Source organism: Hemiscyllium ocellatum, chromosome 8 (assembly GCF_020745735.1).
Source record: "Hemiscyllium ocellatum isolate sHemOce1 chromosome 8, sHemOce1.pat.X.cur, whole genome shotgun sequence".
NCBI lineage: Eukaryota > Metazoa > Chordata > Chondrichthyes > Orectolobiformes > Hemiscylliidae > Hemiscyllium > Hemiscyllium ocellatum.
The window spans coordinates 64296960-64313900 of NC_083408.1; the positions used below are offsets into that span (position 1 = coordinate 64296960).

Here is a 16941-nt window from a genome sequence, read left to right on the forward strand (position 1 = left end):
CAAAAGGGCTGATGTATGTTTCACCAGGGAAATGCAACAATTTACTTTTTAGGGACTGAAAATCATGGACAAGCGATGTACTTATACACTAATGGGAGAATGCTGGTAATATCTAATAATAGGGCTTATGGGATCAAATGGGATCAGCAGACCCATCTTAGAGACACATATCAGGAAGTACCAGCTCGTGACTGGAGCTCTGCAATAACATCACAACAAATCTGTTAACATACAGATTTACTTGTACAGTTTTAATTATGTAAGAGGGTATGTAGGGTATCTTGATCTTAGAGTAGGATAGAAGGTCGGCACACTGAGGACCGGAAGGCATGTACTGTGCTGTACTGATCTATGTTCTACGATCCAACTAAAAGTGGTGCTCAAAAACTGTAAATAAGAAAAAGCCTGAAGGTGTGAGCTTGTAAAAAAAAAACAAATCAGATATCTATAAATAAACAAAATCTTGCATTTAAATTGTTAAAGTAGTAAGAAGGCACACCTGCTGGAGATCTTCAGCTCAACAAGAAGCAACAATTAATAATTTAACTGATGAAGACACTACACTTGCAAAGGCTGCCAATATTTGGTTGACAATATATGGGAACTCCTTTCCAAGACTGAACAACCTTTCTCACAAATGACTATGGATTTTGAGATTACAGCTTTCAAGACTGAAACAAACATTTGTTAGGTCAACTATTAAGGAATATAAAACAAAAGATGGAAAAATAAAGTGTAGGTGTATATTAACCACCATCTAACTAAATGGAGGAGCATGCCCAAGTGTCGAACTGCCAATTCCTGTTTTACATTCCCATCACTGCTCAAATTCAAGCATACTTTGAAGAATCAGATTAAGTTTCAGTCAGCAGTTTGCAATAAAATGTGCAAATTTCAACCCTGCCAAATATTTCATGCAACCTAGTAAACTTTCTAAAAACATTATTCTGATTGATAATGTATCACTATTGCAGTAATTGAAGTTAAGATGCTGAGTATTCGAAAAAAATCCTGCATAAATAAAAGCTTGGGTTTTTTTTGTCTCATGGTCAAAAAATTCCATACTTTTCCCAAAGATAAAGTTGAGTTGAGAGAGGCACAAGGCAGTTGCCAAAATAAGTAGGGACACTCAAATGCTACAGGCAATTTCTGAACATATTCCAGATATTGAAGTTAGGTCAATTTATGATCAATTCTCTGCCTGCAAAATTAACCAGCAAGTACAATATGTAAAACCCCAAGTCGTGAGGATCTATCTCCCACAAACAGTTCTTTGTATGATGTACATTAAATGCAATGCCTGCTTTTGGGCAAATACGAAGAGCTTAGACTCAGGCCATATGCTCCTAAAAGGCTTACAAAATTTCAAGATATGGATCTTCTATTTACCAGACCTTGCTTAAGGCCAAAATGAGCTGAACACACTACTGGAGTCAGCACTGAACTGGAAGAAATCAGAAAGAGGATAAGGCAAGGCCAAGGAGAGATTTATTAGATGCAGATGAACACTTTCAAATGAGAGATCACTTGGATCTTGAAATCATTTGAGATGCTTAAGACATGTCAAAATGTACACATATAAGACAGCATTTTACTTGCCATTACCTTCTTTTGATTCCAAGTGTCAAGGAGTTAATCAAAAGAGTTTAATACACAAATCAGAACACACAGAAGCAGAGGAAGAATAGCAGAGTCAGACTAAGTGACTGATCTTTCTGAAGACCAAGACTTGTATCGGATGAACACACCTGTTTCCTTTCCCTAATGATGCCAATAAATGATTTCCATGTTTACCACAGAATATAAAAGTCATGTGGTAGTGGTATGCTGGCATCTATTAATAACAGAGTTGTAAATCGAAAGAGAGATTGTTATATTTTATTAAGAGGAAATTTTCATTAGCAAGTTCACGTTTCTGGTTTGAGGTGAACTGCAAGCACGTATGTGAAGAGGGAATTTGTGCAACACCAAAAATCATAAGTCTCTGAAATGACTTTCCAAACCTCAAGCCTTTTTTTAAAATGCATCCACTGAAAAGAAAACAACACTACTAATGATCATCAATAGCTGTAAAAGTTCGAAAATAGGGGAAGTGAAATTTGATGCCTGATTCAGGCATCTAGCAAAACAAACTCTAATATTGTTTGTGTGACTTTTATTAAATACAGAAAGACTGTCCCAGAAGACGACAAAAAGGGAGGAAATATTTAGCTGATTGGAGATTAATGCACAGATGAATATCAGTTGCCTGTACAATACAGAAATAGCTAACTCACAAAAGCAAACAAAGTAAAACAATTCTAAACTGAACGATGCACTCAAGACTGGGAAACCAGAAAGCTGGTTCACTTTCAAAAGAAGTCAAAACTTATAAAAAGAAAATAAATGCAAAGTTTCAGTGTAAATGGAATACTAGTTGACTTAAATTTTCAACAGTGTCTTCCATTAAAGAAAATGAAAAGAGCTAACTTTCAGTGATCAATATCTAATTATAAAGTTAAAAATCACAACACCAGGTAATAGTCTAACAGGTTTAATTGGAAGCACTAGCTTTCGGAGCACTGCTCCTTCATCAGGTGACAACCGCCTGATAAAAGAGCAGTGCTCCGAAAGCTAGGGCTTCCAATTAAACCTGTTAGACTATTACCTGGTGTTGTGTGCTTTTTAAACTTTGTACGCCCCAGTCCAACACCGGCATCTCCAAATCATGTTTAAATTATATACTGTGATTTAGGAGTTTTTTTTTAAAAAAGATCCTTTTCACTGAACGCAAAGAAAAAATTGGAAGCACTTTGTTCCACTAATTCCTTCTCCTTCTTCCCTTCTCAAAGGGTAGAGATTAGGGGACAAAAATTTGCCAGTATAACCAACTGCAACCTGGCTTCCTCATCCTTTGTATTATTTCATTTGCTGTAACTAACAAATGTGTTCTTCCCTATCTAGAAATCGTCATACCATTCAGAATTGGAACTGAAGGTGGGTGGGGAAAATCAAGTACAGCATAGGTGCTCCAACACAACAGGAGGAAGAAAACAAACCATATGTTAATTTTTCAGTGCTCTTCTCAGACACACCACAATAGCTACTTAGGAGGGCCATCAACTGAATCTGGACAACTGTTGTCTGTTTCCTGCTGCCTTCAAGTAAGGTACAAAAGAAAAACATTAAAACAGGCAAACACATGCAAGTAACAGTTAATATTCTCTTGTGAAAATTGTGTGAGACAAGTATCCTGTGAATTCAAGTTCCTGAACTCAGATGTTTCCATCTACTTCTAAAAGCATAGTTTTAAAAATGAAAAATATTTCCTTACCTTTTTCTTACTACAGTATATCTGCCATTTCTTTTCTGCAGGAAGTGCAAACATTGCTTCCCTGTGTTTATCAGTAAGATCAAGTTCATCCTAGGAAAATAAAATATAAAGTTAAAATCTTAGAAAATACAATATAACCAAATACAAATATCTACGCACTTGTACTACTAATAAACTTCATCATTTGTAGTCTAAACATTTATATACTAGAGTATTTTTCATTAAGCCATCATCTCTTGTACCAAAGAATAAAATAGCCAAGACTGACTAAATTGAAAATCTGCCCTTTCAGTTCACGTAAAATACTTTGCAAAAAATTAATGTTTTAGAAAATTTCCAGCCTACTCTAAAGCCACAAAATGAGATATAATTTCACACAAATTGGGCCCAGCACTAAGAGTTAAGAATGGCAGGTGTAGGATGAGACAGCATATTACAACTAAGAACATATTTGTGAATCTGATTCATGGCACTAGGTTTTTTGTCAAAAAACATAAGACAGCAAAGGACATGTTTTATGTAGCATCCAACTTGTTATATTTAAAGATGAACAAACCCTCCCTGGAATGTTGCATGCTGTAGCTTCATCCTGTACTAACCTGAACCCAAGGTGGTTGGAAACAGAATGTGCCATTGCTTGTAATTTCAATTTTATGGTCAACAATGTATCTAACATTGTAACATTTTAAGACAACCATCATAACCTGCAATAAGGTGGAATAGACATTTAAAATATGTACAAAAACACACAAAGAACTATTGAGCTGTATAGGTAATGACATGGTATTATGCTTGGGATTAAATCATAGTTCAGGTGGCTAACTTACTTGTACAAAATTAGCAGAGCCAATTGAGATATTTATATGGATGTCATAATTCTCAGGCTTTTGGAAGGGAAAAGAAAACAACTTGTATTCCACCTCTGCATCACAATTCAAAGACTCAGCAAATAATCACATGCTTGGGCACTGGGCAAGGACACAAATTAATTCAGCAATGAAACTCCTTCCATTCATACTCACGAGCATCACTCACTTTTTAAAAAATGCTCAGTTCAGTAACATATTGATTGCCAGTCAGTGACCACAGTCCATCAACAAGTAGGGTGGCAGCCAGTGAACAGAGAAAAAGGATGAAAACAAATTGAATATGAAGCCTAATATTCTGATCAATGGCAGCAATCACTCTCAATAACGAGTGTGATTGCTTAAGAAATTCTGCATCACTAGTTTTATAGGTCCTTGTGTGGCTGATGAACCCAATTTTAGAGCCATACGTTTAGCAGGTGTTTCCAGGAGCTGTTTCCTAATATTCAAAGCAAAGAGAGAGATAAACTTGGGTTTTGCAGTAGATATAATAACAAAATGGATCAGTGTTCATGATCATTACACTGAAACCGGAAAACAAAAACCTCTGGAGTCCACAAATACATAGCTAATTGCAGAAACCATCACATTGCTATCAGTGATTCTTCTATTCTTCGCCAAAAGGTGCTGAAATACAGCCAGAGTGCATTCAATTAGGCAACATAGAACATAGGGCCTGTATGCGCTGTATTGTTCTTTGGCCTTCGATGTTGCACCGACCTGTGAACTAATTTAAGCCCATCAGCCTACACTAACCCATCATCATCCATATGCTTATCCAAGGACTGTTCAAATGCCCCTAATGTGGCTGCATTACCTACATTGGTAGTGCAGGGTATTTCACACCTTTACCACTCTGAGTAAAGAATCTGCCTCTGACATCTGTCTTAAATTCATCACCCCTCCATTTGCAGCTATGACCCTTTGCACAAGCAGATGTGACCCTCCTAGGTAAAGACTCTCACTGCCCACCCTATCTAATCCTCTGATCATCTTGTAGGTCTCTATTAAATCGCTTCTTAGCCTTCTTTTCTCCAATGAGAACAGACTTTCCTCATAAGACCTTCCCTCCAGACCAGGCAACATCCTGGTAAAGCTCCTTTGTACCTTTTCCAATACTTCCACATTCTTCCTATAATGGGGCGACCAGAACTGCACACTTCAAGTGAGGCCGCACTAGCATTTTGTACAGTTGCAGCATGACGTCATGGATCTGGAACTCAATCCCGCTACCAATAAAATCTAACACCATATGCCTTCTTAACAACGCTACCAATCTATGTGGCAACTTTCAGGGATTTATGTACATGGACACAGAGATCCCTGTGCACATCCACACTACTAAGAATCTTTCCATTGACCTAGTATTCTGCCTTCCTGTTATTCTATCAAAAGTGAATCACCTCAATTGAAATGTGAGGAGGACGTAGGAGATTACAGGGTAACCTGGACAGGTTAGGTGTGTGGACAGATGCATGGCAGATACAGTTTAATGTGGTGGCAAGAACAGGAAGGCAGATTACTACCTAAATGGAGTCAAGTTAGGTAAAGGAGCAGTACAAAGAGATCTGGGTGTTCTTGTACACTAGTCAACGAAGGCAAGCATGCAGGTACTGCAGGTAGTGAAGAAAGCTAATAGCATGCTGGCCTTCATAACAAGAGAGATTGAGTATAGAAGCAAAGAGGTTCTTCTGCAGATCGGGCCCTGGTGAGACCGCACCTGGAATATTGTGTGCAGTTCTGGTCTGCAAATTTGAGGAAAGACATTCTGACTATTGAGGGAGTGCAGCGTAGGTTCACAAAGTCAATTTCTGGAATAGCGGGACTATGTTGAAAGATTGGAGCAACTGGGCTTGTATACCCTTGAGTTTAGAAGACCTAGAGGGGATCTGATTGAGACATAAGATTATTAAAGGATTGGACACTCTGGAGGCAGGATGCATGTTTCCACTGATGGGGGGAGTCCCAAACCAGAGGACACAGCTTAAAAATACGGGGTAGGCCATTTAGGACAGAGATGAGGAGAAACTCCTTCACCCAGAGAGTGGTGGCTGGGTGGAATGCTCTGCCCCAGAAGGCAGTGGAGGCCCAGTCTCTGGATTTGTTTAAGAAAGAGTTGGATAGAGCTCTCAAGGATAGTGGAATCAAGGGTTATGGAGATAAGGCAGGATACTGATTGAGGATGATCAGCCATGATCATAATGAATGGTGGTGCAGGCGCGAAGCTTAGAATGGCCTACTCCTGCACCTATTGTCTATAATTAGCTGCATTGAGCTCCATTTGCCATCTTTCAGCCCAGTTCTGCAGTTATAGAGTCAAAAGGTCATCGAGGTATACAGCACAGAAATAGACCCTTTGGTCCAACTTGTCCATGCCGACCAGATATCCCAACCCTATGTAGTCCCACCTGCCAGCATCTGGTCCATATCCCTCCAAACTCTTCCTATTCATGTACCCATCCAGATGCCATTTAAATTTATCCAAGTCTCCCTGCAACACTCTTCCACACTGTCCACCACTCCACAGACTTTGGTATCATCCACAAACTTACTAACCCATCCACTTATGCCGCGTCCAAGTCATTTATAAAAATGACAAACAACAATGGCCCCAAAACAGATCCTTATGGCAACCACTCGTAACCAGATTCCAAGCTGAATATTTTCATCAACTCACACTCATTGCCTGCTTACAGAAAGCCAGCTTCTAATCCAAATTGCTAATTCACCTTCAATCCCATGCCTCCACATTTTCTCAGAAAGCCTACCATGTGGAACCTTATCAAAGGGTTTATTGAAGTCCATGTACACCATGTCAACTCTCCTACTCTCACCCACATGCTTGGTCACCTTCTCAAAAGCTCAATGAGGTTTGAGAGACACAAACTGTCCTTGAGGAATCCATGTTGACTATTTCCAAACAAATTGTTGCTTGTTAGATGAATATAAATCCTCTCTCTTATAATCCTTTCCAAATCTTTTCCTACAACAAGCATAAGGCTCACTGGTTGATAATTACCTGGGTCATCTCTACTGCCATTCTTGAACAAGGGCACAACATTTGCAATCCTCCAGTCCTCTGGTACTAAACCTGCAGACAATGACGACTCAAAGATCAAGGCCAAAGGCTCGGCCATCTCCTTCCTAGCTTCCCAGAGAGTTCTCAGAAAAATCTCAATTTCAATGCTATTTGTCTTGCTGTAAAAGTCTTTAGATAGTCACAAATAGGTGGTTAAAAGGCACCTCAAGTTTAGAAAAAATATTTCTGGCTCCGATAACAAATTCTATGTTTGTAAAATGTCAAACTGCATTTCATTAAATAACTATAGCTTTTTTTTTGCAAGATTTATGGTAGTTCAGCTTCTGCCTTAATTCCATGTACATGTCCCAATCATTCAGTTTTGCACTCCAAAATTTAATTACAGGTGAAGGGCTCCCCCCACTGACTTGGTATCATGTACAGAGGCCTGGATTCAAGACAACCTGCTCCAGAGATGCAAACTAACGCTTTTGAACAGGTCGATCAGAAAATTTCTAACATCTGGTAAGGGAAAGACCACCCCACAAAAGATACATCCTTATGGCCAGCTGAACTTGAAAACGTGTCTACAGAATCGCTATTGCTTGCTTGTGTCACCACGGAAAAGGTGGCCTCGGCTCACCTCATTATAAAATACAAACTTAACTTTGGCTATCTATTCATTATTGGCCTATCACCTCCACTGTGTGTCTGGGCAAACTTTCATTACTAGAACATCAAGGCAATGTGACAGCTCAAGACTGGCAGATATGTTAAATCTGATTTTACCACAGATGGCAATTCATGACAGCACATAGCATAATTAAACAATCAATGCATTTGGCAGACATAATTTATAGTACTGAATGAATTTAGTAGGTGCTGCTCAAAATTAAAATATCTTGCAAGGACTGGGGAAGAATTTTCAATCATTTATTTTCAGCATAGTCAACCAACTCTAATCACATACGCATTAAGGGTGTACTTCAGAGTCAGTTATGATTCCCAACAAGACTGTCAATTTAAAAAAACAATTTAATGCAAGTCATCAAATATATTTTTTATAGGGTATTAAGAGGTCATGTTCTTCTGACCTGGAGCCAAAAACTTGCTTGCACCCTGGACATTTCTCTTTGCTCTGCAACTTCAATGGGTCAACATTCTTGCAACACTGTGGGAGTAGTTTCACCACATGGACTACTGTGGCCTAAGGTGGTATTCCACCATCTTCTCGTGGATAAGCGCTGGTAATATCTGCTGGGTGAAGATTTTTTTCTGACAAAATGCTCTGCTTAACCTATGAAAGTCCATCAGCAACATCAATTGCCAAAGATCTGACTTAAAAGGAATAGGTATGGTGGATTTTGAGAAGATTTGTAGCTCAGGTTGAGGTTCTGGTTGTAGATTTGCTCACTGAGCTGGAAGGTTCATTTTCAGAGACTTCATCACCATACTAGGTAACATCACCGGTGAGTCTCCAGATGAAGCACTGGTGGTATGGCCCACGTTTTATTTATGTGGAACTACAAAGAGCAACGGAAAAATCACCTATACTGTATATTAGAAAAGAACAGATACCCAATGAACACAGTCTGCCGATTTCTCAGCAACAAACCCAAACAAGCAAAATAGAAACACTAGCCATTCTCCCCTACATCAAAGACATCTGGGAAATGACTGCCAGACTACTCAGACCTCTTGGCATCATGTAGCCCACAAACCCACCAACAAACTAAAACAGAAGCTAACGAACTTGAAAGACCCCACGCAGACGACAAGCAACACTAATGTCATTTACAGAAAACCTTGCAAGAACTGTAACAAACACTACATTAGACAAACAGGCAGAAAACTAGCCACCAGGATACATGAACATCAGCTAGCCACAAGAACACATGACCCACTCTCACTAGTACTTTTACATACAGATGAGGAAGGACTTCAAATCGGGACAACACATCCATCTTAGGACAAGCCAAACAAAGACACACACAGGAATTCCAAGAAGCATGGCATTCCAACTGGAATGCTATCAATAAACACATTGGTAAATGGGATCCAAGTCACCCCCTGAGAAAAAGAACAGGAAGTGACATCAACAACCCAAGGAAACCTAAACACAAAAAAGCGGGCCATACCACCAGTGCTTCATCTGGTGGCTCACTGATGTTACCTAGTATAGTGATGAAACGTCTGAAAGTAAACCTTCCAACTCAGCCAGCAAACTTTCTTCCAGGAAAAGGTAAGGTTCAACACCTCAGCAAATACATTTATGCCTCTTATGGTACAATGTATGTGTTGTAAAATAGCACATCAATTAACATCCCTTGAGCAATGTTATAGGAATCTGAATAGACAATGACTTTCCATTATTGTTTATAATACACACACTGCTTTGCATGCATTCTTTCTTGTACATAAATATAAATAAACAACATTGTAGTACTAAATTTGAATACACAGTGACACTTCAGCCCAATCCTGGCAGGACAGTGTTGCTATATGTTTCTTACTCATCATTCCATATAGCACTTTAACATTTTCTAAGTAAATTGCCAAAATACCACCATATATAGTTCTAGTATGATCAGTGCAGTTAGATAGGTTACAGTAATCCATAAGAGTAAATTTAACCTAAAAATAGAAAATTAGCAGAGTATAAAGGGTTTGCAGAGGTGGGACAGGGGAAGCATAACGATCAGCTAGGGTTAGTTTACTAAATAAAATCCAGTAACTGAGTAGTATACATAGCAGGGTCAGGTGAAAACTACTGGTTTGAGTGTGATGACTCAAATACTGATATTTAGGCTTAGGCAAAATATATAAAGCCTAGAGTCTATAGTGGAAGGGAACTATACTCAAAGATGAGCCTGAAATGAAAAAAAAAGTCAAACATTTGGCAACATTAAGAGGAGAATTTTACAAATGAAAACACGGGACTTATTTTTGTCTGTACAATTTTATCCTTCACAATACAAGCAACATGTTTTATTGGAAATGGCAACGCTTTCATGGAACCCTTGTAACAATTTTCTTATTCTTGGGACCTGTCAGCACATTACTGTTTTCCTGTTTTTGGAAGAGTGAATAGACAGCAGACCACAGAACAGATGTACTGAATATTATCCTGATCTTGAACAGCTGTTCTAATGTAATTGCAGGAAAATAAACACCCTACTTGAAACCTTGTTATTCAGCTAAACAAAGCAGAAATTTTTTCCAATATACTTTGTTTGTACTAATAAATTGAACTGTAAGTAAAGCCTCTACAGAGCATAAGGTTAACCAACAATATCATAATTTGGTTAAATCAAACTCCATATTTTGAAATAAATCATACAACTGGTATTATAGTACAGCTGCTGAAAGTGAATGACCTAGATACAGTACACGTTAAACAGATACAAGGAAGGAGTCTCCAGCTAAATGCAGTCCTTTGTAATGAAATGTGATTAATTATTCAATTGGATAAATTACTTGTCACACATTGTACGCCGATGTTCCAAACAAAAGGGATAGCGATCAACTGTTTGCTCACAGGCACACATGACATGTATTTAAAGTTCCAAAAACTACTCATGAACTGAAGTTGAATCCAATTAACCTTGATCTGTTCAAAATTGCTGCATAATTATTTCGTTAAAATCTCAAATCTTTTTAAGAACATAGAAGGGGAATCTTTATAATTAAAGATGCACTGTCAAACAATAAGTGCATAATCAGAATCAACGTGAGAAACACATCTTTATACACAATGAAGTGAAGAGTACCACTTGATGCAACTCTTTCTACTAATCTGATCATTTGCTGTTGTTTGAACTCCTTCCCCATGTTCCACCTTATTGACATTGCCTCTCTCCCACCCACTTTCAGTCCATTCAACAATCTAACCTGTTCAATTTTTAAGTTCCACTAAAATTGCCCTCCTTATTTCTCCTACAAATAGAATAGTAACAGCTATTCAAAATAATACTTGAGGAATTGTTCTAAATTATTTGTAACAGTGTTATCATTATTGCCCCTACCACGAGGAGTGACATCATTTGTTAAAACCAGTGTAGTTAAGATAGTAGTATTGTTTAATGGACAATATAACCATAAGACATAGGAGTGGAAGTAAGGCCATTCAGCCCATCGAGTCCACTCCGCCATTCAATCATGGCTGATGGGCATTTCAACTCCACTGACCAGCATTCTCCCCATAGCCCTTAATTCCTCATGACATCAAGAATCTAATAAGCAAGGGGCAATGAAAAGTGTACTTATTAGGAATAGAAACTATACAACAGCAAAACAAATGAGCAAGTCACAATATTCACACCTGACAAAATAAAATCTAACTATTCTATGTCAATAAATCATGCATAACAACTGGTTAACATTTTGCGCATAGGATCGGCTAGAAATCGAAGTACAGCATCTGAATCAGGGGTCAGGATGGGGACGCTCTTAGGGTCTCAGGACAACGATCCAGAATGCCTGCCATTTGAGATTAATGGTGACAATATTACTTTAAATTCCATTTTCAGCAGAAAATGTGTACAGCAAGTAATATATTGCAATACAAGAATATGAAATACAAATGTGAAGCAATCAAGATAATTACTCCTTAATGACCAGAGTATGTTTTGTTTCAATTACCACAATGCAGGTCATAGGCTTATTTCCTTCAAAAGTTTAGAACTGGGGGAAAATCTGATTTTAAATTAGCAATGCTGCTTCAATGATAGGAAATAAAATTCTCAGACTACTGTATTATGGCATTTAACATGGTCTGAAGGAATGCCTGAACCTAATAGAATGTGGGAACAGATGTGGATTTGTTAAGTGTTAGTTGGGTGTGATAAATATGGGGTGCTAGTAATCAGTGGGGTGAGTTTTATGAATTGTGGTTGACTGAAAAAAAGCGCCTAGTTAAAAGAAAGTGTGGACTTGAATTCCATTTGAGCAGTTATCTTGTGTACACCATTGTGAGCAGAGGATGGATGACCAAAAAATGTAAAGTTTCAATTTATGACTACTCTCACTGTTTTCTGAAAATGAGTCTTATGACCATTGGAAGAATTAAGTTACCATGTGAAGTTAATTGCTTCTCCAAATAGAAAGCAAGATATGGCTTTAACACTTTAATTACTATATGAAAGCAAGATGAGAAATTGTGAATTGGAGCCTGATTATTTAAGTACAGTTTTAAGATTTGGACACATGGTTAAGTTTCACTGATTACATTTATCTAAAAGATGGTTTCTTGACTGCTATGAGGCATTAGATTAGATTAGATTACTTACGGTGGGGTAACAGGCCCTTCGGCCCAACAAGTCCACACCGACCCGCCGAAGCGCAACCCACCCATACCCCTACATTTACCCCTTACCTAACACTACGGGCAATTTAGTTCGGCCAATTCATCTGACCCGCACATCTTTGGACTGTGGGAGGAAACCGGAGCACCCGGAGGAAACCGACGCAGACACGGGGAGAACACGCAAACTCCACACAGTCAGTCAGTCGCCTGAGTCGGGAATTGAACCCGGGTCTCAGACGCTGTGAGGCAGCAGTGCTAACCACTGTGCCACCCTCTTGGAAAACTTAGAATTACTAAGGATAGTAATATGTAAGAGTACTTAATGGCATTCAATAGGTTTTGAGGGTGCAGAAATTTCATTTGAAAATTCCCCAATCTGTGCTGACATTAAGTTATTGGACTGTGCCAGAGTATTAAGTATGGACATGGATCAATTTTTGACAGAAGTTAAATTTGAACATAAACATACACTGCTAGGGCATATGTCAAAGGCATTTTTTAAAAATTGAAGGCATTCCTTTCCAGCATAATTCATAGCACAAATGGGCAATCGACGACTGCATCATCCATTTTGTTTTCAACATTAATAAACTGGCAACAGTATCTAGAGACCGGTCATAGGTGACAGTGTACAAGAAGAAGTATAATCAATAGAAAAGAGGACAGAAATGCTATTGATAATTTTGAGAAAAGATGAACAATTAGGATTTATAATGAACAAGTAAACCGACAAAATACTCAGTTTCGGCACAATATTTTAGGTACAATTCAAAGTGCCTCTGTCATGAACTGTACCAAAATTATAATAAAACATTTGAAATTCAACATGAGATGTAAGATTCTGAGGAAGATGCAATACATGTCAAAGATTGCAGTGTATTGATCATAAAGTAACAGCCCAATGGAGGAATGCGTTGATGGTAGTATCTTTCAATTATGCAGTGTTGGACAACGGATGCATGTTTACTGGTGTGTAGAATCAACTGGCTAAAATGCTACCTGGTCTGAGCACAAAGGATTGTGACAGATTGAAGGAATTTGAGATTCCTCCAGTTTCAAATTCAGAGATATTAGCAGACTAAAACTTTTGAAAATACTGTGTTTACTTATTGTAAAATAGCCAGAATCAAATAATCTTATTAGCATGAATGTAGTATCCAGTGAAAAACTCTTGTTATTGAGTAGGATACCAATGAAAAAAAGCACAGATGAAACCAGACATGGAGAATAAAAAAAGCTACTGTATTTGGAAAATCTTTGAATTTGCAATTTACACAATCAGGAGACCATTGCATTCTTTTAGCAAACCTAACCTCTCCATAAAAAAGACATCAAAAACCCGTTACTGATATCACTAAGTGTACATTTAGAAGATTAAAGGGTCATTTAAAAGGGTCAAATTCCATAGGCAGTTTGCCTATCATTCTCAAAAGTTGAAAATTTTAATAAGAGGATGCAGTAATAAAGCTCAAAGAGTATGACAAGTTCACAGAAGAGATAAACGACAGATGTTAGCTTTATAAAACTATTGAAGGACACAGTTTTTTGCAATTCTGCCCTTTGCAAGAGATTTCAGTGAGCTAGTGGACAGGAATTTAAAGATATGGGATAAAAAGGGGAAAAAATCATTTTCCATTTTCTTGATTTAGTAAATAGATTTTGTCAATCCTAATGATGGAAGAGCCCAACACATCAGTACAAAAGATCAGGTTGAATCTTTTGCAGCCATCTTTAGCCAGAAGTACCAAGTGGATGATCCATCTTGGCCTCCTCCAGTGGTCATCAACAACACAGATACTAGACTTCAGCCAATTCGATTCACTCCACATGATTTCAAGAAAGACGACTTGTGCTCCAGGTCTTGCTGCTCCCTTAGCCAAGCTCTTCCAGTACAGTTACAACACTGGCATCTACCCAACAATGTGGAAAATTGCCCAAGTATGTCATGCACATAAAAAAGCAAATCCAAGCCATTTAATTACCACTACATCAGTCTACTGCTGATAATCAATGAATTGATGGAAGATGTCATCAACAGCGCTATCAAGCACCATCTGCTCAGTAATAACCTGGTCAGTGACACCCAGTTTGGGCTCTGCCAGGGCCACTCCTGATCTCATTACAGTCTTGTTTCAAACTGGGACAAAACAGCAGAATTCCAGAAGTGATGAGAGGGTGACAGCCCTTGACATTAAGGCTGCATTCAAATGAATGTGGCAATAAGGAGCCCTAGCCAAAACTGCAATCAGTGGGTATCAGGGGAAATCGCTCTGGTGGTTAGAATCATAACTGGCACATAGGAAGATGGTCATGGTTGCTGGAAGTCAATCATTTCACCTCCAGGACATCTCTGCAGGAGTTCCTCAGGGTAGTGTCCTAGACACAATCATCTTCAGCTGCTTCAATGACCTGTTCTCAAATTATAAGGTTAGAAGTCAGAATATTCACTGGCAATTGCACAATGCTCAGCACCATTCACAATGAATTTGACAATGAAGCAGTCAAATGCAATGGGATCTGGACAATATCAGTCTTGGGATGACAAGTGGCAAGTAATATTTGTGCCACACAAGTGTCAACTATGACCATCACCAATGAGAGACAAACAATCTAACCATCACCCGCTGATATTACTATCACCAAATTCCCCACTATCAACATCCTGAGATTTATCATTGATTAAAAACTCAACTTGACTCATCACATAGACACAATGGCTAAAAGAGCAGATCAGAGGCTACAGTGACTCACCTCCCGATTCCCCAAAGCCTGTCCACCATTTACAAGACACAAGCCATAAGTGTGATGGAATACTCTCCATGCCCGAATGAATACAGCCTCAACAACACTCAAGCAGCTTGACACCATCCAAGTCAAAGCAGCCCAGTTGATTGGCATTGCATCCGCCACCAATGCTCAGCAGCAGCAGCAGCAGCGTGTACACTAAGCAGAAATTCAAAGATCCTCAGACAGCACCTTTTAAACCCACAACCACTTCCATCTAGAAAAACAAGGGCAGCAGATATGTAGGAACAGCACCTTCAAGTTCTCCTATAAGACACTCACCATCCTGACTTGGAAATATGTCACCATTACTTCGCTGCTAGGTCAAAATCCTGGAATTTCCTCCCTAATGGCATAGTGGGTCAACCCACAGCAGGCAGACTGAAGCAATTCAAGGTGGCAGCTCACCATCTTTTCAAGGGCAACTAGAGATAGGAAAATAAATGCAGGCCAACCAGCAACACCTGCATCCCACAAAATGAATAAATTAAAATAATTGTAAAGATAAGAAAATAAATATGGATAAAGGTAATAGAAAAGTGGATACGGTCCTGACTTGGACCACTGAAAACTTCAGTGAAAATGGTAGGGAATTTATCGATAATGAATTCAGAAATGCCTGCATGGATAGGAATATGACACGCATGAATACAGAAGCAGAAAGAATAATAGTACGGTAAAGGAATCATGCAGTAAAAGATGAAATGATTCATAAAACATTTGCAGATCCAAAGTGTAAATTATAATCTGCGCTAGTGTGAGCTGTACAGAGCGCTAACTATTTTTTGGAGATGATGGGAGGATGCAGTCCATATCAATTAGCTTTTGATAGGAATCCTAAAATTCAAAATCAGTAAAAAAGCAATCAGCCAACATCTTCGAAAGGAGCCTAATTACCTCTGCTTTGTTGGAACATTTGAATGCATTGCAGGCAGACAAAAAAGTTTTCATTAAATCCCAAGTCTCAGAGTTCAGTGATCCTCTAGGTACAAGTTAAGGCCATTGGAAACCAGTTTCAAACATGGGAGATATAGTTTATTATAGGGGAGTGTATGGAAGGTCCCAAAAGGTGGTTATTGACAAATAACATTTGCACAACATGGAAACTAGACTGTTAGAGTACAACATGCGAGATTACTTGGTATGAATTACAAATTTATAGATTCTGAAGTCAGAAAATAGAAAGGAACCAGGTACCTCATATCCAAATATTGCACAGCTATGATAATCAAACTGTTGCAATTGACAAGCTTGTTTGATGATGGACAGTCAGTTTCGATGGTCAGTATGAGGTAATTAGTCCTAAAGGACAACTATAGAAAGTGGGTAGTAAAGTCAAATATTTACCAAAAGAGGTTAGTCAATGGGGAAAGACAAATAAGAAAAGCAAGGAAGGCCTCTGGAAAATATAGAAACTGGCCGAATATAAGATCGGAGACAGGAGGCCAGGGCTGTGGACTAGGAACATCGATGAATCTACCCTAAGGCAAAAAATGCAATTTTAAAAGTTTTCTTTCAGTTGTTAGCAACAAATGCTTCAGAATGTAGCTGAATTGATATTAAAACTGCAATTCTGCAAGGAGATCAGCATGCGAGGGAAATGTGTATTCATCCACTAAAGGGTACCAAATTCATTTGTGAGACACAATGTTAA

The 16941-nt window shown here is 38.5% G+C and overlaps 1 protein-coding gene across 3 annotated transcripts in view; it reads right to left on the reverse strand.

Moving 5' to 3' along the window:
• daam1a (dishevelled associated activator of morphogenesis 1a) overlaps window positions 1–16941 on the reverse strand; it is a 166998-nt gene that overhangs the window by 60533 nt on the left and 89524 nt on the right. For all 3 annotated transcript variants that reach the window (XM_060829105.1, XM_060829104.1, XM_060829106.1), the window contains one exon: window positions 3314–3403. In XM_060829105.1, coding sequence (XP_060685088.1) covers window positions 3314–3403 — 90 coding nt within the window. The remainder of the gene's footprint in view (window positions 1–3313; window positions 3404–16941) is intronic.